At 34.7% G+C, this 21,753-nt stretch overlaps 5 protein-coding genes across 6 annotated transcripts; 1 reads left to right on the forward strand and 4 right to left on the reverse strand.

Annotated features, from left to right (window-relative positions):
• Positions 1 to 3,711: 3,711 nt before the first annotated feature.
• Positions 3,712 to 5,198, reverse strand: LOC116145409 (protein E6-like). Its single transcript, XM_031430874.1, has 2 exons — positions 4,585 to 5,198; positions 3,712 to 4,515 (listed from the first exon to the last, which is right to left on the reverse strand). Exons 1-2 carry the CDS (start codon positions 5,148 to 5,150, stop codon positions 4,014 to 4,016), a joined length of 1,068 nt encoding a protein of 355 aa, XP_031286734.1. The 5' UTR covers positions 5,151 to 5,198; the 3' UTR covers positions 3,712 to 4,013.
• A 3,804-nt stretch (positions 5,199 to 9,002) lies between these two features.
• Positions 9,003 to 9,630, reverse strand: LOC116145641. The gene has a single exon (XM_031431102.1). It carries the CDS (start codon positions 9,554 to 9,556, stop codon positions 9,098 to 9,100), a length of 459 nt encoding a protein of 152 aa, XP_031286962.1. The 5' UTR covers positions 9,557 to 9,630; the 3' UTR covers positions 9,003 to 9,097.
• Positions 9,631 to 9,984: 354 nt separating this feature from the next.
• On the reverse strand, positions 9,985 to 14,101 carry LOC116145156. 2 transcript variants are annotated; one of them, XM_031430598.1, is made up of 10 exons: positions 13,834 to 14,101; positions 13,618 to 13,745; positions 13,009 to 13,056; positions 12,762 to 12,875; positions 12,453 to 12,521; positions 12,267 to 12,323; positions 11,916 to 12,071; positions 10,726 to 10,806; positions 10,567 to 10,622; positions 9,985 to 10,477 (listed from the first exon to the last, which is right to left on the reverse strand). In XM_031430598.1, exons 1-10 carry the CDS (start codon positions 13,943 to 13,945, stop codon positions 10,474 to 10,476), a joined length of 825 nt encoding a protein of 274 aa, XP_031286458.1. In that variant the 5' UTR covers positions 13,946 to 14,101; the 3' UTR covers positions 9,985 to 10,473. The 2 variants fall into 2 exon arrangements, with proteins under 2 accessions (XP_031286458.1, XP_031286452.1); XM_031430592.1 differs by having other exon boundaries at positions 9,985 to 10,622.
• Positions 14,102 to 15,803: 1,702 nt separating this feature from the next.
• Positions 15,804 to 18,199, reverse strand: LOC116145609. Its single transcript, XM_031431056.1, has 7 exons — positions 17,932 to 18,199; positions 17,716 to 17,843; positions 17,107 to 17,154; positions 16,860 to 16,973; positions 16,551 to 16,619; positions 16,365 to 16,421; positions 15,804 to 16,169 (listed from the first exon to the last, which is right to left on the reverse strand). The coding sequence occupies exons 1-7, from the start codon at positions 18,041 to 18,043 to the stop codon at positions 15,972 to 15,974; spliced, it is 726 nt and encodes a 241-aa protein (XP_031286916.1). The 5' UTR covers positions 18,044 to 18,199; the 3' UTR covers positions 15,804 to 15,971.
• Positions 18,200 to 19,556: 1,357 nt separating this feature from the next.
• On the forward strand, positions 19,557 to 21,714 carry LOC116145040 (dnaJ homolog subfamily B member 1-like). The gene is made up of 3 exons (XM_031430494.1): positions 19,557 to 19,969; positions 20,163 to 20,599; positions 21,170 to 21,714. Exons 1-3 carry the CDS (start codon positions 19,805 to 19,807, stop codon positions 21,606 to 21,608), a joined length of 1,041 nt encoding a protein of 346 aa, XP_031286354.1. The 5' UTR covers positions 19,557 to 19,804; the 3' UTR covers positions 21,609 to 21,714.
• The last annotated feature ends 39 nt before the right edge of the window (positions 21,715 to 21,753 follow it).

Here is a 21,753-nt window from a genome sequence, read left to right on the forward strand (position 1 = left end):
CGTCGAATCACTTTAAAAATTGGTTTTGCCCTTTCATTATCTATTTTCTAATTTGTTCTTAATTGATTATTCAGAACCACGCACACATCCTACCCAATCCTGCCAAGGTCGATTGGGTATCTCTATCTCTGGTTGTTGCATTTTCACGTCACAACACAGCTTTTGACTTGAGATTTTCGAAATGATCAATAATAGTTATGTGAAATCGGTATCTGGTCACCAATATACCCTTGGTTTGGTGGTTAAAATAAAATAATTTCAGTGCAAAAAGAGAATGAATGCAGGTGATATATTGGTAGCCAAAAATCGGGTTGGGTCCCAAACTTTTGTGTTAGCATGTGCCTTATAAACATCAACCAAGTCTCGGTTTTGTTAGTTAAGTTAGAGCAACTAGGTACTTGTAACTAGTTTTTATTAAGACTTAAATTAGGTTAGAAATAAATGTCCAAAATGATTACTTCAAACCGCTTTAGTAAAACCAACCTTACATACATGTAATTTCTTATTTGGTAAATAATCATAATTAACTCGGGTGAAATTGGATCAAGAAAGAGATTACTTATGAGATGATTAATTTCTTTTAGTTACTCAACTAACTAATTAAATCATTCCTTTTTATTTTATGATGTAATATCATTTCCAACTTAAACCAAACCGAAAGCCACCTACTTCTTAGATAGGTATCCAAGAGCAGTTCAATTTTGAATTATGGGCTTCTAAGTAGGTAGTAATTTAATTTCATTCACCCACGATCCAGTTAATTCATTGACAAAAGCTCAACCTTTTTTATTAATTTCTACATGTGTATTTACTATAAACTTATTTAAACAACAAATGCCCACATTCAACGCCATCATCAATGCTTTTACAATTATATGTTTATATTTGCTGGAACAATTTCTGGTTTTGGTGAATTGGCCTACGAAAATGCTACACTCACAACCCTGACGTGACATTTTGCAATTGGTTAGCTCGTAATAAGTCTCATCTGATAAATTGCTACTGACTGATTGCAAGTTGTCACGTCGAATTTATGAGAGAAAGTTTGTGATAAAAAGTTGTGGGTGTAGCATTACATGTGATAACCACCATTGGGTGACTTGAAGGTAAAAGAGCAAAAGGAGGTTTCATGAGCTCTTAAGTTCGAGTCTGCGTAGACACTAATAAAGGTGACCACTAAGACTCTTACGTGACCGATAGTTTTAAGGCTCTAGAAGATTAGTTGAGATGCATGCAAATTAACCTGAACAAGTGATAAAAAAGAGGAAAAAAACTGCATGTGACTACTAGGCCAATCAATATCAAATAAGGTCCCATTTTAGTTTCATTTTCGAGCCCATTAAAGTTTTTATTTATTTATTTATGTCAGCTGGAACCGAAAGTAGAAACCTAACCTTGAGAACTACCTTTGACAATGTTTAACATTAGCATATATTATAATAAACTATTATTTTCAATAAAATTAGGCAAGATTTTGATTTCTCAATTTCACCTGATCGTCATTAACCTCTTAACTAATCAGTACTCTTCCTTAATCTTAGGTATTGCTTACATTTTGACCTCAATTTATTGCAAAAGAACAAATTTTCCCCTTGGGTTTTGGAAACACTCAATGTTACCCCTATTTTTCGAATTCAAATGTTAAAACTTAACTGTAAAAAAGTAATCTTGTCAATTCATAATGTTAGATTATGTTTCCTCTCTCTATAACCTTGCTTATGTAAAGTGAATTGATAAGATTACTTTTTCACAGTTAAATTTTAATGCCTAAATCCCGAAACGAACGGAGCCAGGTTCTTTCACAATAGATTGGGGCCACAATGTCATTCACCCTATCTGTATTTGGCTTAGGAAGTGTTTGGACCGCGGAGTTGTCAAAAGTCGAAAGGAAAGACCATAAAAGGTAATTGAAGGCATAAATAAAGTTGAAAATAAGGGCAAGTCAGTCCGTCAATCACGGAGAGTCGGGAGACATTCCAATTAATTTAACTTCTTTTTTCTTTCAATTTATTTTTGAAATTTAACCCCTTTAATACTTCATATGAAAATTAAAAGAAATTGGAGGGTGACCCTACTTCTATTATGTTTTGATAACGTGGCAGTGGATGCCAGTGAGTGACCAACCAATTCACTCTTTAATTAATCTCTTTCCCTTGATGGTCCAACCTTCAGAAAAAACTAGCTACATTATTGATATTGACTTCGATCTGAATTTGACTTTGGTGATGTGGAAAAGGGACGATAAACAAAAAGGATGATTCTGGCTCCATCCCATTGAGTTTGTGTGTATGGTAGCTCAGATTTAGGCATGTGGGATGTGGCTCATGTTTAAATTTTGGTAACTGAACTGTTCAGACCAGTTTGTAAACACTTCAACATAATTTTTAGAGTCTGTTAAATCAGGCAAATCACGATATTATTGTGGTAGGTGATTCTAAAATTTTGAACTCAAAGACTTAAATAAATCAGGTAAACCTGCTTGATTCCTAAATCAATCTCGTGGGATTCATGCTGCTGTGGTTTGTTGAGGTGTTTAGGTGAAGGTGAACTAGGTCTATGTAGTTGTTAAAAAGTTAGTAGGACTGAGCTGCCTACTAAAAATTATTTTCAGATTTTGATGTATAATTTAATACACATACTCAATATCAGTACAATTCTGTGGTCACAATAAATGTATATTAAACCTTTACACCAGCGCAGTTTGGTGATCGTGATAAAATTCTCAGCCTGTTGCAACGCGCATTTGGAGTATCTTCAAACTGTTCTGAGAATTTTGATAAACATAAAGTGTCTTCTATCACATAATCAAAGCAGCATGTCTTGGAGCTTGACATTTCGGGCATTGACTTTTTGAGGAGCATTTTAATTGGGGTTGCCCTTTGCTTTGAAGTCTTTTATTTCTTAGTATTAATTAAGCAAGATTTTCTACGCATGTTGATCATCTGTAATCTCTGTAGATCAACATGCATTATAAGAGAGTTCAGTGGAAATTAATGAAAAAAATATGATCATCACCTCGCTGAACGAGAGCTATCCAATCTTAATAAACAGTTTCAAGTGGAGGTTCAATCAATCGGTGCCCAACAAAAAGCACTAAGAAGAAAGACGAAAGTCCAGTTTGCAAGTGGGCAACGCATGATTTTGATGCGTAAGATGGAGATAGCTGGGGCTTAATTTGTAGTTAAAATCAAATTAATTTTTTTTAATGACTGAAGTGAGGCTCACCTAAATTAATCTTTTAAGACCTTGAAACCATCAGTCGAGTAAGAGTTTCAGTGACCATCTTTATTAACACCCGAGAAGAGACTCGAACTCAAGACCTCTTAAATAATATACCTGTCCCTATCCAATCACTATGTCCCCCAGGAGTTGGTTAGGTAAAATCAAATTAATGTAGGATTGCCGGCATGATATCTTCTGAGTTATCCAGGAGTTTCATCTGGTCCCGAATTTGAAAGTAATATTGGACCCATATACCGCAAAAGCAACTCACGTACCCGATACTCCTTCTTCCATATTATGAAATGTTGTTACTTTAATCATTAAATGTTTCCGAAAATAATATCATCATCATCATCTTATTCTATATTAACTTTAGCCCCTTTTATTAATGGACGACAATTATATATATACATACATTCATAGATGAAATCGCATATAAATTGCCGGCAATTCTGTATTTTTCAGATCTTATATGGTGGGCTATAATAATGCAGGAACGTGAAAGCTTTGTATACAATATACATATTATTAAATTCATGAACGAAATCAAACAAAACATACATGTTCTCATACCTTAGCTTTTAAGACGATGATGATGATGATGATGATGACAACTACTATGCAAAACCGAAAACAAGATCACAAGACCCCAATAATTAAATCATTCTTTAATTCTTTAAACTCTTTTAATTATCCTGATAAACAACTTAACTTAGAAGCTAATCAAACACCATTGCTGGAATTGACGCGCGATACTTTATGTGTAGACTACACGAACATCGATCGACCGATCAATCTTGGAGCTCATCAAACTCATACTGGTTCTGGTTGTTTTCCATGGAGTTATTGTACTCGTAAGTCTTCTCATTGTTGTTGCTATTGTAACTCCGACTGTTGTACTGATTCCCTGAATTCTGATACTGATTCGGATAATAATTATTCTTCTCATTCTGAACGTCGTAATAATACTTCCCATTCTCCAAAAACCTCGTGTCACTCATGCCTAGCTTCTCACCATTGTTGCCGCCATTATTGTAGTAGTTATTGCTGTTCTTGTTCTGGTTAGCCAAGCTGGTGTAGCCATTCTCCTGGTACTTCGAGCCGCCCATGTTGTCGGGCTTCGTCCAAAAAGCATTCTTGTTGTAGTAATAATTGTTGTCGTTATTGTGTCCACGGTAGTTGTTGTTGTTGTTGTTGTAGCTTCCTTGGGTTTGAGATTGGGTAGTGTACGGTACATAATTTTCCGCGGCGGAGGTGATGGGGGTGGTGTAGGGTTCATAACTCCCAGTCCACCTCCAGCCTCATCACATCCCGAGTATGGAGAGACCGAGCATCAACGGTCTCAACCACCACCCTCATCACATCCCAAGTATAAATGAGCTGGTGTAGGGTTCATTATTTGGTCTGGTGGTAGTGGGCGTAGTGTAGGGCTCATAGGTACCGCCGCTGTGGGTGGTGGGGGTGGTGTAGGGTTCATATTTTTGTGAAGCGGAGGTGGTGGGGGTGGTGTAGGGTTCATATTTTTGTGAAGCGGAGGTGGTGGGGGTGTTGTAGGGTTCATATTTTTGTGAAGCGGAGGTGGTGGGAGGGAACTGACCGGTTTCGTGGCCGTATAATCCGTAGCCGTTTTCAGTCTCCGGGATAAAAGTTGGTTCTTGCTGTTGTTTACCGAGAGTGTGCTGTTGTTGTTCCTGATAGTTGAGCGTTGTCTTTTGATTAGTCTCCGGGACAAAGTTGGGCTCTTGTTGCTGTTTGTTCAGGTTCTGTTCTTGTGTGTTGGGGAGTGTGGTCTCCTGAACATTGTTGTTGTTGTTGTTGGAAGTGCTGGGGACTTTGCTAAAGAACTGGCTTTCTCTGGCATGAATCTGCAGAGAGATGGAGAGTGTTAAGAGCAAAAGGAAAGAGAAGAGCTTAAGAGCCATGACCATGGGTGAGTGAATGTGTTGATTGATGGTAGCGAGGGAAAAGCTATGGAGACTGGATGTTTATATAGAATATATATTTACCTATTGTCTCTGAATTTTCAACTCATTAGTTGGAAACGGGTAATGATTGTGGTCCATATGTTAAAAACAGTGAAACTCTTTCTTCTTGTTTCTTTGCTCATCATATTATCGAGTCTTTTAAGAAGTATCTTTTTGGGGCTGCAGTTCACTTTATGTGTAATTCGCCACCTAAACGACATCATTTTGTGTACATTCTAAGCATACAATATCTAATTAAAGGTAGCAAAGAATCCCGAGGTAATTAATTAATCGAATAATAAAAAATAAAAAAATGTTAAAACTTGGAGGATAAGGTTAAAATAGGAAATTGAAAAGAATGGGAAGAAAAAGGGGAGGAGGAGTGTAATAATGCGTGGATTGAGGAGTGGGTGGGGACGTACAAATAATGGCGTTTAGTGCACACAGCATGTGCCCCCCTCTATTCTTTGTCTAACATATTTACATACCTAACCTTTTACTTCTCCCAATTTCATGGGCCCCCCCTTCCTCGATTCGCCATGATCAACGCTCAAATTCATCATCCTCTATATGTTTCCACATTTTTATTTACATCATATACATTATCAACTAATTCCCTCCACCCAATAACTCTTCATAAATTCCATTTTCTAATGTTATATGTATTTTAGACCCTTTAAATTTACCCTAATTAAATGATCGGGATTATTTCATCTTCCCCTTGTTTCGTATTAATTCATCTACTTTATTTTATCATGGTTTTTCATAATTTTTGTTTTTGATAATTATAAGGGGTGTTTTAATACTTTTTGAACAAAATAGATGTTGATGCGATAATTAGTATCAACCAGAGGTACCCAGCCGGCCTCGAAGGGAATCGGGCAAGATGTGCATGTGGTTACTGGTAATCGGTGAGGTCGTTAAAATGACGTAATAAAGTAAAGAACAAAAGAGATATTATAATGGTTCAGCGGTATAGAAACCAAACCTACATCCACTATCATGTTAATATTACAAGATGTTACAAGGTTTAATGAGATTACAAAGGGACAATCCTGAGATTAAAGGCAGGCAATTAGCTCTCGCGACCTATTCTCTCTAAAAAGATCAATGTGTTTATCTTTTGAACTTTACTAATACTAGAATCCTCTGAAACAGAGGCTGTAGACTCATTTTATACCCATCTAGTCTGACAATGGTTGAGAGTAGGTGTTACAGGGTTACTTACACGCATAATCTCCTTAATTAGTATATGAGTCAATAATTCCCATGTTTGTGTCAGACCGACCCATACTAATGATAGTTTAACCTATACTTATGACAGTAATCACCTTATGAAGGAAGGCAAGGGGCAGCAGGACGACACATGGGACGATCCTAATCTTCGAGCTTTGATGTATCTTAGGGATATAAGACACAAATCTGACTATCACATAATTAGGCATAACAATAGATAAGTTATGGTACTCTTCTCACATAAGTAAAATAAAATAAACCTTTAAATTGCCCTTAATTATCAAATCTCAAACATTTATATAAATTATAAATAAAAAGATTAATTAATTTGAATTGAGTATGTTGAGTTAGAGATATGACGAATTTCCTTATCCGTATATTAATGGAGTACCTTGAGTTTTACGCAAGAGACGGAGAGAGTCAGAAAATGAAGATTTTATAGTGATCCTCAAACAAGTAGTTAAAAAGCTTCATTATTTATAATAATTGAAGATTCAATCTGAAATTGATAGGGTGACAGACACTATTATCACTGCTAAATTATTGGTACATAAATTTGGTAATTTAATTATATGGGTTGGGTTGGGTTGGGTTGGCATATTTATTCAGTTGCTCAATTAAACCATTTATTGTTTTTATAGAATTGTAATAACAAGTGCAAATAGTTTCTTTAATTTAAATTATGGGTTTTAAAAAAATAGGTGAGATAGGTGGAGACCATGGAATGGATAAAACCAACTACAAAAAACCATTTAATGCCATTGTATTTATTATACTTATATCATTATTCATAAAACCATTTACCAAGTTATGTTAAATTTTTTTTTTTTTTTTTAAAGACCAAAGTTATTTGAACGACTCTAAAACTATTAACCGGATAAAAACTCTAATGACTACCCCTATTAGCAATCGAGAAGAAGCTTGAACTCAAAACCTCTTAAGTAATATTGTAATACATTTAAGAGTCTCTATCGAACCAGTCAACCACCCAAAAGTAGTTGCATTAATTTCTTTTGTTGGTGCATGCAGTAACAACATCATAACACAAGCAACCACCCAACTAGATTTTCATTATAAAATTTCACTATGCAATTTGCCAGTTAATTAAATATTCATCCATACCCACTTCCTCATTTTAATTTCATCACCTAATGTTTCCTTAAATTTATGAATATGATTGGCGCCATGGCTCAAGCAAGAAGTTAAGGAAGACAGAACAGGCAAAGAAAATGTTAAGGTCAAAAGAGAAAAAGCAAAAGAAGCTTCCACATTTATAAAACTCAAGCTTTTTTCTATAACTTATGATGACATACGCATCTCTCAATTGGCAAAATACCACTTTTCCCACCTATATTTAGGCATTTTCTGTGTAACTTGACTAGTCTAAAGCAATTAAATCTTCAAGAACTAAAGTTGTTAAAACCTTCAAGAAGCTCCAAATGGGTTTCATAATAAAATTTCCTGGAAAGAGCGCAATGGTGTCGTTATAGTAGCTGGTTATTACAGAATTTTTTTTAGAAAATGTACAACCAAAATCTAAGGCTTTTAAGTATAGCTAGCGGAAAGTTTGGCATTAAGGAAGGAAGTTGAATGCACGAGCTGAGTCTCATCCCCGTCCCCGTCCCCGTCCCCATCCCCATCCCCATCCCCATCAATAGTTGGATTTAGTAGTTTTTTGTATATTGATTAATAAATGGTTGGCCAAGTACCCCTAAAAAGTGAAAACCAAAAAAATCAAATAAAAATAGAGCTATGAAGAATTATGTTCACTCATAGTGCTTTTTTGTCAACGTTTGTGCTCAACCAATCTGCCAAATTTTTTTTTTTTTTTCTTTTATTTGATTCGTCTTCTTTATTGGGTAAACAGTTTTTTCTTCCGTGATTAGTGCAAGGGCAATTTCCAGCCTCTTTCAAAGTTTTTATTTGCTTTGCCGAGTAGTTTGCACTTTGCAGTTCCCTATCCGATGACAAAGCAAAAGTTAAAATTAAAGGGAAAATAACAGGGGAAAAGGTTTCCTAAGCCTTTTGTTGTTTTAAATTGGGGCATATTAGTACGGTCTTTGTTTTCTTTTTACTTTGGATTCATTTCTGTCTACAATTAATATCATCTCCTAGATTTAAATAATCTGCGATCTGTCAAATTTAAATGTGCTTTTAGCCTTGGATTTTATTACATATAAAGTTAAATATATCATATTATTCAAACCTAAGTAATGAATTGGTCATTTATCTTCTATTTTTAAATACTTTTTTTGGTGATCGAAGGTATTCGAACAAGTTTATACGCACTTTAACTAATCTTTTGAGATCCTAAAGTGAACATTAGATAAATCTCTTCAATAATCACCCTTACTAGGAAAGCTCAAACTCAAGAATCGGATTTTTAATTTATTTTGGGTTTAAGCTGCAAGCAAGCCCATCAAATTGTTAATGAAACCCTAGCTTTTTGAGCATCTAATGCAACCCAAATGCCGATCAAAAGGTCAATGATGGGCAAATTAGCTCTAGCTGGTATCGAAGTCAAGAGCAGATGTTCACTCTCTAATGTAGCATAGCATCCAACACAATTATCCATGAAAATCAAAATTTAATACTAAAACCAGCCAAAATAAAGCCTGTAATTGAGATAGCGTACAGCATTACAATTTAATTTACACAAACTAAAGAAAATCATCTCAAGAATCATCGACAGGAAATGGGTTCCAAAGCAAAAGTGAGAACAACAAAAGATTAGGTAATAAAGTAGGAATCAAAGGATTCACATCAGTTCCAAGGCGTTTCCTTCTAAGTCTCATCCTAACGTACTCTCTTTTCTGCGCATCACCCCACTGTGCTTCCTCTACGCCCTTAGAAAGAATCAAAGGTGGAGGCTGTTGGTAGGGACACTTGGACCTCCAAGAAGTGTGAGGAAGCCCAAATCTTGAGACCCTTTTGAGGAAAAGAGAGAAGCCCCACCTCAGAAGAAGAGGAGGGAAGGTGAGTTTGTTGCAGAGGATAGGAGGATAATCCCAGTTGATGTAGCAAGGTATTTGAGTGGAGATGAAGAACTGTGAGTAGAGTGATGGTGAGGTTGTGGGGCTGGTTAAGATGTGGGTTAAAGCTTGCAGTTTCTGTTCCCATGTCGTGTCATCCATTATCTCATTCAATGGGCTGAGGTTCAAAGGGTCTGATAATAGTATCAGAAACGTATATATTTATTTTTCGCAAAATTATCTTCTGTCCACACAGAAAATAGCAACTTTTTTGGTTATTAAATTTCGCATGACAATGAATACAACACTGACCTTGGAAGATAAACTTGGAAATTTATTGTTTATGTTAGTCCATTGTTAAAGGTTTTTTATGACCTTTTCTTTCTAGGGTTAATGCCTGAACTTAAATGAAAATCCAGTTATATTTGGAGGAATGGAAAGCTACTCTTCGTTTTGCAATTCGTGGGCCAGACTGCCCCGACGATTGTTCCTAATTAATCCGAAAATGTATATATAATGAAAGCTAAAACACATTAAGCTAGACATTGGGACAAAGTATCCAAAGGAGTCTCCTCAAACACTAATAAGGATGATCATCGAAGGGATTTATCCGATTGTTTACTTTAAAGTCTTGGAGAATTAGTTAAGATGTGTACAAACTGACCGAGACACCCCTGATCACTCAAAAAATTAAAAAAAAAATGAAAAAAGTTACAGAGAATAATAAGTGTGTTACAAAGCTGAGAAGAAAATTAAAAATTCTATGTAAACCATATGCAAAAAATCCGACAAGTTTTCTCAATTTTGTATACCTGTAACATTTTGATTACCCGGGCAAATATCATAAACCTATCATCTCCAAAACTAAAACTAATACAGGAAACGATTATATTCATCTGAGCCAGGCAACAAGTCTATCCAAAATTAAGAAAGAAGACATTGTCAGTTGTCTCCCAGAATCATCAACAAAGAAACTTATGCCATGGGCAGCCACCAAAACAGTAATCATACATGTTAACTGGTATGACGACGGGACCAAGGGCTAGGCAGTGACCATCGAGTCAGCTATTCTTTTGCCTTCAACTGAAAAGAAAATGAAGACTAGTTTGGATAATATACTCGTCTTCATGAAATAGGAAGTTGGCTTTTTAAAAGCGGAAAACTAGCCTAACTTTGATGAGAGCAGCATCCAAGCAGTCAATATTGGGAGAGTGATTAATGCAGAAGCCTGGAATTTCAGAATTTTGTCAGTATGACTGGTGCGAAGAAAAAAATGGAATGTGGTTGCATAACACAAAAAAGTTAGCAAATGAGCAATATAAAGAGCATACCACAAAAAATACGAGTTCCTTATTGACAAGAGCAGCAGTCAATTCATTCTTTTCCATTTCTTGTCTGATTAATCCTTGCAACTGCAGATAAAAAGATAAGAGTCAAATCCAAGATCATGGAGGTTTCCAGGCAATGCTGAATATTGGGGCTGCTTTTCTTAGACTTCTTGTGGTCCAGGCAATTTAGTGTCTGACAACATACTGTAACTAGTAACTTGTATCTGTCAGTTCAGAAACCTGAGTAATTCTTTTCAATTAATCATCAAACAATACAGAACCAACTTAATAAGGAAATTGAGTTATTCTGCTTGCATTACATTCAAAATTTTCTCTGAACAAAACTTCTTGCTCTGATACAATGAAAAATGGCACTCCATAATTTGTTACAAAAGAATGAAGCTAATGTTCATCGTTTAGGACAGACTTAAGTTACCATCAGTGCAATATATATATTCTTGTGGTACAAGAATAAAAGGAAATTAGTTATCAATAAAATTCTGTGAACTCCACATAGATGTTTATAGATAGAAATCACCAGCGTAGACAAAAAAGATAAAAAAGAAACATGGTTTAAGCCTTTATCCAGTACCAATCCCAATGATTAGTCGCTTGTATGGTTTTCATGTTCTTATGGAATTGGAAGATTGGAAGCCTACTCTTAATCAATCCCATATAGATGTCTACAAGATAGCAAAGTAAAAAAGAAATTATCTAACCCATCACAAGGAGAAAATGAGAGGTTGCAATCATTCTAAAATAAAGAGAACTACCACTCACACAAAGTGTCCCAAAGTTACTGATTCTGAGATTGGAAAAGACCACATGGCCTTTGAACATCAGTCTCTGCAACACTACATGGTTTGAGAGATTGCTGAATGAGGTAAAGTAGTGAAGAACATTGCTCTGCAATCTTGCAGTTAGTCTTTCTCATACTTCTGTGATTTACAGTTTAGGACGGTGGAAGAGACTATCATAGAAGAGAAAGAATCTGTGCCTTCAAGATAAGGTCAAAAATTCAACATGGAAACAAAACTCGACTTTTTACATAAAAGAAAAACTTTCATCACAAATTTTTTATCTTATCCAGGAACACACTTTTTAGAATATTCAAATTATAGCAATGAAGGCAAAATTTCTATCCCAATGAACTACTTTGTGCACAACAAACGAGAAAACTTGCAAGTACAAACCTCATGGTGAAACTTCTTAAAACCTGAAAAGAATCTCTTAAATTGTTGTTCCGCTTTAGAGACATAAGACCTCAAAGTAGACCCTCCACCAGAAAAGTAAGAATCAAGTATGCCCAACAACTTTGGAAGATGTTTTTCAGAAACGTCATTGACAAACTATCACATAAAGAAGTAGTTTGGTTAAGACTTACATAAAAAATGAGTATATGTAAAAATAAGAACATGCTACCAATTATAAAAAATACAGAAACTACAACTACCAATAATTTTACTGATACTTTAAAAAAATTCAGAACCGAAATTAACAAGAGAGATCAATATCTGCATAAATTTCTAACTTATCAAAATTACCTTTAAGAATGTGCATCCAGTAACCCTCAGTTTCCTTTGGATGTTAAGTGCTCTCATCTAAAAGAGAAACAGTAACAACAATATTAATAATTGATTCATTCATGACATCAACAGAGACCACAGCAGCCTTTACTTTAGATCCTGAAAAATTGAACATATGATTGAAATCATTTTGGAGGACTATACTTCTGTCATATGGAGAGCCTGCTCAAGATGTTGCACTTGAATCCACTGTTCATTAACAATGTCTGCCATCTAAAATTAAAGTAAAAAACAAAAAAGTTCTTCAATGAACTTAATAATAGAAAATTATACTTGTTACAAAATTTAAAACTACATTTCAAACAGCATAAAAATACCATTCATGACTACACCTCATTCAACCTCAAGCAAGATCATCACTATAAAAATGAACCAGTACAACAAGAAGCTGTCTCTACAAAGCCCGGTGCCATTACATAAAAAGAATAAGGATAAAGAAAAAAAGGATTGAACCTTTTCAACTTGTGAAGTAACCTCTTCCAATCTATCCTCAGCATCCTGTGCTTTAGATTCTAAAATGTGAAGATCAAAATTGTTCTGTCTGGAAACAGCCCATAGCAGTCGTACCTAGGCATCAAAAAAGCCTACTTTTCAAATTAGATAAAAGTTCAAATAACAATAAACACATTATTATATATGCTAAAATGTATTGGAAAATACAACAGAAAGCCAATTTTCATTATACATAACAATGACCAACCTCTTCTTCTAATGCAGCAACCCTTTCCTCGGTTCGTGATGAGTCATGCTGCAAATTAATGTTTATATAAGATCATGTTATACAATATATTTGAGGAACAATTTATAAGGAAAATAATAGTCAAATTTAACAGCAACAAGAGATTGGTAAAGTGAATCTTGAGTTAGAATTCTAGCAGAATCCTTTACAATCTAAGTATGTCTTTGGTATGGATTCTAAAATAGCCAAAAAGCTTTCTTAAAGCAAGAAGCTGTTTTTCAATATTATTAATTGTTTTGTTGCGTTTCAGAAAATAATATTTTTTTAGTTCCAACGAAACTCATTTACTCTGTTACTTGAAGTTCAAACCAAATAGAAGTTATATGAGAAGGTTTTTTCTCATCATGAAAAGAATTTTAAAATGTCCCTTGAAGAAAATTCCAAAGATCAACAACCAAACAACATTTTGACAATAAATTGCTTGTAAAAGCTCAACTAATCAAAGTTCTTACTTAAAACCAAAAACCCTAATACTTGATAAGAATTTTTATAATTTAATACAAGGCGTTTTATGACGACTTTAGAAAAAGGAAAAAAGAAGACTTAGTAACAATTGAAAAATATAAAAACCTTAATATTGGATAGGAGAGATAGCAGATCTTGAATCTTTATTGCGAGTTCATCAATTAGGTTGTCGCGCTCCTTGAGATAATTACTCCTCGCATTGAGTTTCTGCAGGCTTTCCTCCAGAACAGATTCTGTTAAAACAACAAAATTCAACGATAACACGACTGTTTGGATTGTAATATTTAAAATGGCATTAAAAATTGGTTTTGAATATATCACCTAACCGAGCGATTTTGAGCTTGGCCTCGGCAATCTCATGGTGTTGATTTTGAGAGGTGAGAGTGAAGACTGATGATAAAAAGAGGGACAATAGAATTAGATAAGATGTCATTGTTTCCACTTCTCTCAGTTGTGTGAATTGGGATCCGAATGTTGCTGGATTTTCGATCTGACGGAGATTGGTTACGTGGCAATTCTTTCACCCGATGGTTGAGACTTCAGCCAAAAAATCCAGTAAGGAAAACCCGCCAAGGAAATATGCTTTCATTAGTTTAGTTTTTAGAGCTTATTAAGAATTTTATTTTAGTTTTGCAAGCGCCCCAAATTTGAACTTTTTTACTAAATAGGAAAGTAAGAAGTCTTTTTTTTTTTTTTTAACCAGCTGGTCAAGTTAATTTTACGTACACTTTAACTAATTTTTAGGGTTCTAAAGTTAACGACCAAATAAACTTCTTAATGGCCACCTTATTAGCGTCTGTGACGATTAAAACGATATTTTACAAATTTCAATGCACTATTAATTTTTGGGATTGTTGTTTGTTTTTGTTTTTTCTAGCGTAAACTTTGGGGGTGTAAAGAAATAGGCCTAAATTATGGGTTAGACAAAGACAACTTTAAGAGTGTGTTTGGTTCAGAGAATGTTGGATTACTATAATCTTATGTTACCTTAAAGATTATTGGGAATCTTTAAGAAAATGTGTTTGATTAGTTGGAATAAATTGGTAGGTATGTTATATTAATATGTTTGGTTAGGAAAAATAAATTGATGAGTATATTATTTAAATTACTAAATTGTCTTCTTTTTAAATATTAATATAATATTATTTTTATTATTAATTTTTAAATAATTTTTTTAACCCCTAATATTTCAAATTTAGCTAAAACACCTCCGCTTATATAAAACTTTAATTTATAACAAACTCACCCCCACCACCCTGTCACCATCGCAAACCACTACCGGAAGTCACCGTGACCGAGAGGCCCCAATATGGCCATTTTTGGCCATATTGATGGCCGAAAAGGCCATATCGAGAGCAAATATGGTCGGAAATGGCCAGATTTATTCTGGCCGGAAATAGCCAAATCTATTCTGGCCATTTCCGGCCAAATCTGCTCCCGATATGGCCAGAAACAGCCATATTGGGGCCTCCCGATCACGATGGGTTGCTTACGGCTACTCCAGGTGACTTTCAAAGACTTCCCACAGCAGCAGGTGGGTGGGGGTGGTGGCTTGAGTAAGCTGAAATTTGTTTTGATTTCAAGAGTAATTTTATCCAAAAAGTTAATTAGTTAGGGTGAAATGGTAAAAACAGTGTTACCTCTGAACAAAACTTCTTGCTCTGATACAATGAAAAATGGCACTCCATAATTTGTTACAAAAGAATGAAGCTAATGTTCATCGTTTAGGACAGACTTAAGTTACCATCAGTGCAATATATATATTCTTGTGGTACAAGAATAAAAGGAAATTAGTTATCAATAAAATTCTGTGAACTCCACATAGATGTTTATAGATAGAAATCACCAGCGTAGACAAAAAAGATAAAAAAGAAACATGGTTTAAGCCTTTATCCAGTACCAATCCCAATGATTAGTCACTTGAATGGTTTTCATGTTCTTATGGAATTGGAAGATTGGGAGCCTACTCTTAATCAATCCCATATAGATGTCTACAAGATAGCAAAGTAAAAAACAAATTATCTAACCCATCACAAGGAGAAAATGAGAGGTTGCAATCATTCTACAATAAAGAGAACTACCACTCACACAAAGTGTCCCAAAATTACTGATTCTGAGATTGGAAAAGACCACATGGCCTTTGAACATCAGTCTCTGCAACACTACATGGTTTGAGAGATTGCTGAATGAGGTAAAGTAGTGAAGAACATTGCTCTGCAATCTTGCAGTTAGTCTTTCTCATACTTCTGTGATTTACAGTTTAGGACGGTGGAAGAGACTATCATAGAAGAGAAAGAATCTGTGCCTTCAAGATAAGGTCAAAAATTCAACATGGAAACAAAACTCGACTTTTTACATAAAAGAAAAACTTTCATCACAAATTTTTTATCTTATCCAGGAACACACTTTTTAGAATATTCAAATTATAGCAATGAAGGCAAAATTTCTATCCCAATGAACTACTTTGTGCACAACAAACGAGAAAACTTGCAAGTACAAACCTCATGGTGAAACTTCTTAAAACCTGAAAAGAATCTCTTAAATTGTTGTTCCGCTTTAGAGACATAAGACCTCAAAGTAGACCCTCCACCAGAAAAGTAAGAATCAAGTATGCCCAACAACTTTGGAAGATGTTTTTCAGAAACGTCATTGACAAACTATCACATAAAGAAGTAGTTTGGTTAAGACTTACATAAAAAATGAGTATATGTAAAAATAAGAACATGCTACCAATTATAAAAAATACAGAAACTACAACTACCAATAATTTTACTGATACTTTAAAAAAATTCAGAACCGAAATTAACAAGAGAGATCAATATCTGCATAAATTTCTAACTTATCAAAATTACCTTTAAGAATGTGCATCCAGTAACCCTCAGTTTCCTTTGGATGTTAAGTGCTCTCATCTAAAAGAGAAACAGTAACAACAATATTAATAATTGATTCATTCATGACATCAACAGAGACCACAGCAGCCTTTACTTTAGATCCTGAAAAATTGAACATATGATTGAAATCATTTTGGAGGACTATACTTCTGTCATATGGAGAGCCTGCTCAAGATGTTGCACTTGAATCCACTGTTCATTAACAATGTCTGCCATCTAAAATTAAAGTAAAAAACAAAAAAGTTCTTCAATGAACTTAATAATAGAAAATTATACTTGTTACAAAATTTAAAACTACATTTCAAACAGCATAAAAATACCATTCATGACTACACCTCATTCAACCTCAAGCAAGATCATCACTATAAAAATGAACCAGTACAACAAGAAGCTGTCTCTACAAAGCCCGGTGCCATTACATAAAAAGAATAAGGATAAAGAAAAAAAGGATTGAACCTTTTCAACTTGTGAAGTAACCTCTTCCAATCTATCCTCAGCATCCTGTGCTTTAGATTCTAAAATGTGAAGATCAAAATTGTTCTGTCTGGAAACAGCCCATAGCAGTCGTACCTAGGCATCAAAAAAGCCTACTTTTCAAATTAGATAAAAGTTCAAATAACAATAAACACATTATTATATATGCTAAAATGTATTGGAAAATACAACAGAAAGCCAATTTTCATTATACATAACAATGACCAACCTCTTCTTCTAATGCAGCAACCCTTTCCTCGGTTCGTGATGAGTCATGCTGCAAATTAATGTTTATATAAGATCATGTTATACAATATATTTGAGGAACAATTTATAAGGAAAATAATAGTCAAATTTAACAGCAACAAGAGATTGGTAAAGTGAATCTTGAGTTAGAATTCTAGCAGAATCCTTTACAATCTAAGTATGTCTTTGGTATGGATTCTAAAATAGCCAAAAAGCTTTCTTAAAGCAAGAAGCTGTTTTTCAATATTATTAATTGTTTTGTTGCGTTTCAGAAAATAATATTTTTTTAGTTCCAACGAAACTCATTTACTCTGTTACTTGAAGTTCAAACCAAATAGAAGTTATATGAGAAGGTTTTTTCTCATCATGAAAAGAATTTTAAAATGTCCCTTGAAGAAAATTCCAAAGATCAACAACCAAACAACATTTTGACAATAAATTGCTTGTAAAAGCTCAACTAATCAAAGTTCTTACTTAAAACCAAAAACCCTAATACTTGATAAGAATTTTTATAATTTAATACAAGGCGTTTTATGACGACTTTAGAAAAAGGAAAAAAGAAGACTTAGTAACAATTGAAAAATATAAAAACCTTAATATTGGATAGGAGAGATAGCAGATCTTGAATCTTTATTGCGAGTTCATCAATTAGGTTGTCGCGCTCCTTGAGATAATTACTCCTCGCATTGAGTTTCTGCAGGCTTTCCTCCAGAACAGATTCTGTTAAAACAACAAAATTCAACGATAACACGACTGTTTGGATTGTAATATTTAAAATGGCATTAAAAATTGGTTTTGAATATATCACCTAACCGAGCGATTTTGAGCTTGGCCTCGGCAATCTCATGGTGTTGATTTTGAGAGGTGAGAGTGAAGACTGATGATAAAAAGAGGGACAATAGAATTAGATAAGATGTCATTGTTTCCACTTCTCTCAGTTGTGTGAATTGGGATCCGAATGTTGCTGGATTTTCGATCTGACGGAGATTGGTTACGTGGCAATTCTTTCACCCGATGGTTGAGACTTCAGCCAAAAAATCCAGTAAGGAAAACCCGCCAAGGAAATATGCTTTCATTAGTTTAGTTTTTAGAGCTTATTAAGAATTTTATTTTAGTTTTGCAAGCGCCCCAAATTTGAACTTTTTTACTAAATAGGAAAGTAAGAAGTCTTTTTTTTTTTTTTTTTAACCAGCTGGTCAAGTTAATTTTACGTACACTTTAACTAATTTTTAGGGTTCTAAAGTTAACGACCAAATAAACTTCTTAATGGCCACCTTATTAGCGTCTGTGACGATTAAAACGATATTTTACAAATTTCAATGCACTATTAATTTTTGGGATTGTTGTTTGTTTTTGTTTTTTCTAGCGTAAACTTTGGGGGTGTAAAGAAATAGGCCTAAATTATGGGTTAGACAAAGACAACTTTAAGAGTGTGTTTGGTTCAGAGAATGTTGGATTACTATAATCTTATGTTACCTTAAAGATTATTGGGAATCTTTAAGAAAATGTGTTTGATTAGTTGGAATAAATTGGTAGGTATGTTATATTAATATGTTTGGTTAGGAAAAATAAATTGATGAGTATATTATTTAAATTACTAAATTGTCTTCTTTTTAAATATTAATATAATATTATTTTTATTATTAATTTTTAAATAATTTTTTTAACCCCTAATATTTCAAATTTAGCTAAAACACCTCCGCTTATATAAAACTTTAATTTATAACAAACTCACCCCCACCACCCTGTCACCATCGCAAACCACTACCGGAAGTCACCGTGACCGAGAGGCCCCAATATGGCCATTTTTGGCCATATTGATGGCCGAAAAGGCCATATCGAGAGCAAATATGGTCGGAAATGGCCAGATTTATTCTGGCCGGAAATAGCCAAATCTATTCTGGCCATTTCCGGCCAAATCTGCTCCCGATATGGCCAGAAACAGCCATATTGGGGCCTCCCGATCACGATGGGTTGCTTACGGCTACTCCAGGTGACTTTCAAAGACTTCCCACAGCAGCAGGTGGGTGGGGGTGGTGGCTTGAGTAAGCTGAAATTTGTTTTGATTTCAAGAGTAATTTTATCCAAAAAGTTAATTAGTTAGGGTGAAATGGTAAAAACAACATTCATGTAAATAAATTTAAAAATAAGAGCATTATTGTCCTAAAATTTTATTAATAAGGGATAGAATTATAACAAAAAAAAAAAAGATTACCCAAGTAATCTTACAATAGAGGTAATCAGATTACCTCTAATATTACTAATAGTAGCCACTATTAGTATTTAAAGATTACCAAAATCTTATATTATTTAACAACCAAATATGATAATTAAATAATATAAAATAATTTGACCGTATTCCCACGTGACCCCGCATCCAAACGCCCCCTAATAACATACAAAATTAGAAGTTACAAGGATGAATTACAAGAATGGTAGGCAATGGAATAGTGTTCAGAGAGATTACTGGAAACTTCCACACGCTTCTGGTTCTTTGCATGTTCCAGACAAATCCTTCCCTTTCTTATCTCTTCTCTTCTTTTTTTCTTCCTTGCCTCCACCAACATTATAAGCAAAACAAACCAAAACTCATAACGTTTAGCTTATTACAATTACTCTTGCTGCCGACTTCCGAGTTTCAAGTTTTAACATAACAAGAAGTTGAGAAGACAAAGTGAATTATGGGTGTGGATTATTATAAGATATTGCAGGTGGACAAGAATGCTACTGATGATGATTTGAAGAAGGCGTATAGAAAACTTGCCATGAAATGGCATCCCGACAAGAACCCAAATAACAAAAAAGAAGCCGAAGCTAAATTCAAGCAGATCTCTGAAGCCTATGAGGTTAACTCTTCATCTCTTTCTATTTAAATTATGTTTCTTGCGCTACTTTTAACAATATAATCCTTGTTTATTTTCATCTCTCTGTTTGAAAGTTCAATTCTTGCACTTCTTGTTGATACTTTTGTGATACTACCGATGTCAGATTTACGTTTTTACTTCGAACAAAATGGTAATTTAATGCTTGTTTCTGTAGGTTTTAAGTGATTCTCAGAAGAGAGCAGTGTATGATCAATATGGAGAAGAAGGTCTAAAAGGGCAAATGCCACCACCAGGAGAAGGAGGGCCTGGTGGCGGGGCCACCTTCTTCCAAACGGGGGATGGTCCAACAATGTTCAGATTTAACCCCAGAAATGCCGATGACATTTTTGCAGAGTTTTTCGGGTTTTCGAGCCCATTTGGAGGAATGGGAGGAGGTGGTGGCGGCCCTGGAATGAGGAGTAGTTCAAGAAGTTTTGGTGGAATGTTTGGAGATGATATCTTCAGTTCTTATGGTGAGGGTCGGCCTACCATGAATCAAACTCTTCGAAAGGCTCCCACAATCGAAAATAAACTGCCTTGTAGCCTTGAGGAGCTCTATAAGGGAACTACTAAAAAGATGAAGATATCAAGAGAAATTGCTGATGCAAGCGGGTAAGTTTACTTGTGGATTTCACAAATATGCTTGTTTCTTATTCTCGTAGTTTTTCTCCATCTTTACTGCACTGAAGAATTGTTTACTTGAGCATGCCAGTGTTGAGATGTTTGTCTATATTGATATCTTTATGGCATATTTGTTTCTCAAATTAGAATGGAATATAACTGAATGATTGTTTAATTCTGCAATTTTTGGTTTCAGTAGAAAATGATAAGCGTTGTTAAGTTTGACACTATATTCTTTTTATTCCATTTCTCTATCAGGTACTTCTGTAATTACTTTAGTCCATTCTGTTTAAGCAGTAACATTTAGCTGCATTTGCATGTGACATCGCTGGGGTTTTAGGATCAATTAAGCCTACATTTGGTTTGCATGTTGCATCTCTAAACTCCGTAAAGGACTAACACCAACGACGCTCTTTATTAAAATAAAACAGTGTCTTAGATCACTTCACTGAAATCTTTCATAATGGTACACATACTAATCCTATGCTTGATTTTCAGATTCTTTCTATCATGGTAGATTTCTAATATGGTATTTTTTACCAATTGAATATTGTAATGCAGGAAGACCTTGCCAGTGGAGGAGATTCTAACCATTGATATAAAGCCTGGCTGGAAAAAGGGAACGAAAATTACCTTTCCTGAGAAAGGAAATGAGCAACCAAACGTTATTCCGGCGGATCTTGTATTCATAATCGATGAAAAACCTCACAGCACATTTTCACGGGAAGGCAATGATCTGGTTGTCACACAAAGGATATCTCTTGCAGAAGCACTAACAGGCTACACTGTTCACCTCACAACCTTGGATGGAAGGACTCTTACTATTCCAATCACTAATGTCATTCATCCCATGTATGAAGAGGTGGTTCCGAAAGAAGGTATGCCCATACCCAAAGAACCCTCAAAGAGGGGCAACCTAAGAATCAAGTTCAACATCAAATTTCCCACGAGATTAACTGCTGAGCAGAAAACCGGAATCAAGAAACTTGTGGCTCCATAAACTGGACCGCCCGTGAAAAATGCACAATGTAATGCCGTGCTATTGTGAATATTGTTTTTGAGATGGCTGTGATTTGTACTGCTACTTTGTGTTATATGGTTTTAATAAATAAGTTGGTTTTAATTAATTAATAAAATATATATAA

Source organism: Pistacia vera, unplaced genomic scaffold (assembly GCF_008641045.1).
Source record: "Pistacia vera cultivar Batoury unplaced genomic scaffold, PisVer_v2 Contig1144, whole genome shotgun sequence".
NCBI lineage: Eukaryota > Viridiplantae > Streptophyta > Magnoliopsida > Sapindales > Anacardiaceae > Pistacia > Pistacia vera.

What these genes read in the sequence shown, in the direction of transcription:
- LOC116145409 (XM_031430874.1), bottom strand. Translation starts at nt 5,150, where the DNA reads ATGGTCATGGCTCTTAAGCTCTTCTCTTTCCTTTTGCTCTTAACACTC. An exon ending in AGCTCATTTATACTTGGGAT is followed by an intron (nt 4,516 to 4,584) that starts GTGATGAGGGTG and finishes ATGAGGCTGGAG; the next exon opens with GTGGACTGGGAGTTATGAAC.
- LOC116145641 (XM_031431102.1), bottom strand. Translation starts at nt 9,556, where the DNA reads ATGGATGACACGACATGGGAACAGAAACTGCAAGCTTTAACCCACATC.
- LOC116145156 (XM_031430592.1), bottom strand. Translation starts at nt 13,945, where the DNA reads ATGACATCTTATCTAATTCTATTGTCCCTCTTTTTATCATCAGTCTTC. An exon ending in GCTCAAAATCGCTCGGTTAG is followed by an intron (nt 13,746 to 13,833) that starts GTGATATATTCA and finishes TTGTTTTAACAG; the next exon opens with AATCTGTTCTGGAGGAAAGC. An exon ending in CTCTCCTATCCAATATTAAG is followed by an intron (nt 13,057 to 13,617) that starts GTTTTTATATTT and finishes ATTAATTTGCAG; the next exon opens with CATGACTCATCACGAACCGA.
- LOC116145609 (XM_031431056.1), bottom strand. Translation starts at nt 18,043, where the DNA reads ATGACATCTTATCTAATTCTATTGTCCCTCTTTTTATCATCAGTCTTC. An exon ending in CTCTCCTATCCAATATTAAG is followed by an intron (nt 17,155 to 17,715) that starts GTTTTTATATTT and finishes ATTAATTTGCAG; the next exon opens with CATGACTCATCACGAACCGA. An exon ending in TTGCTGCATTAGAAGAAGAG is followed by an intron (nt 16,974 to 17,106) that starts GTTGGTCATTGT and finishes TTTGATGCCTAG; the next exon opens with GTACGACTGCTATGGGCTGT.
- LOC116145040 (XM_031430494.1), top strand. Translation starts at nt 19,805, where the DNA reads ATGGGTGTGGATTATTATAAGATATTGCAGGTGGACAAGAATGCTACT. An exon ending in AGATCTCTGAAGCCTATGAG is followed by an intron (nt 19,970 to 20,162) that starts GTTAACTCTTCA and finishes TTGTTTCTGTAG; the next exon opens with GTTTTAAGTGATTCTCAGAA. An exon ending in GAAATTGCTGATGCAAGCGG is followed by an intron (nt 20,600 to 21,169) that starts GTAAGTTTACTT and finishes ATTGTAATGCAG; the next exon opens with GAAGACCTTGCCAGTGGAGG.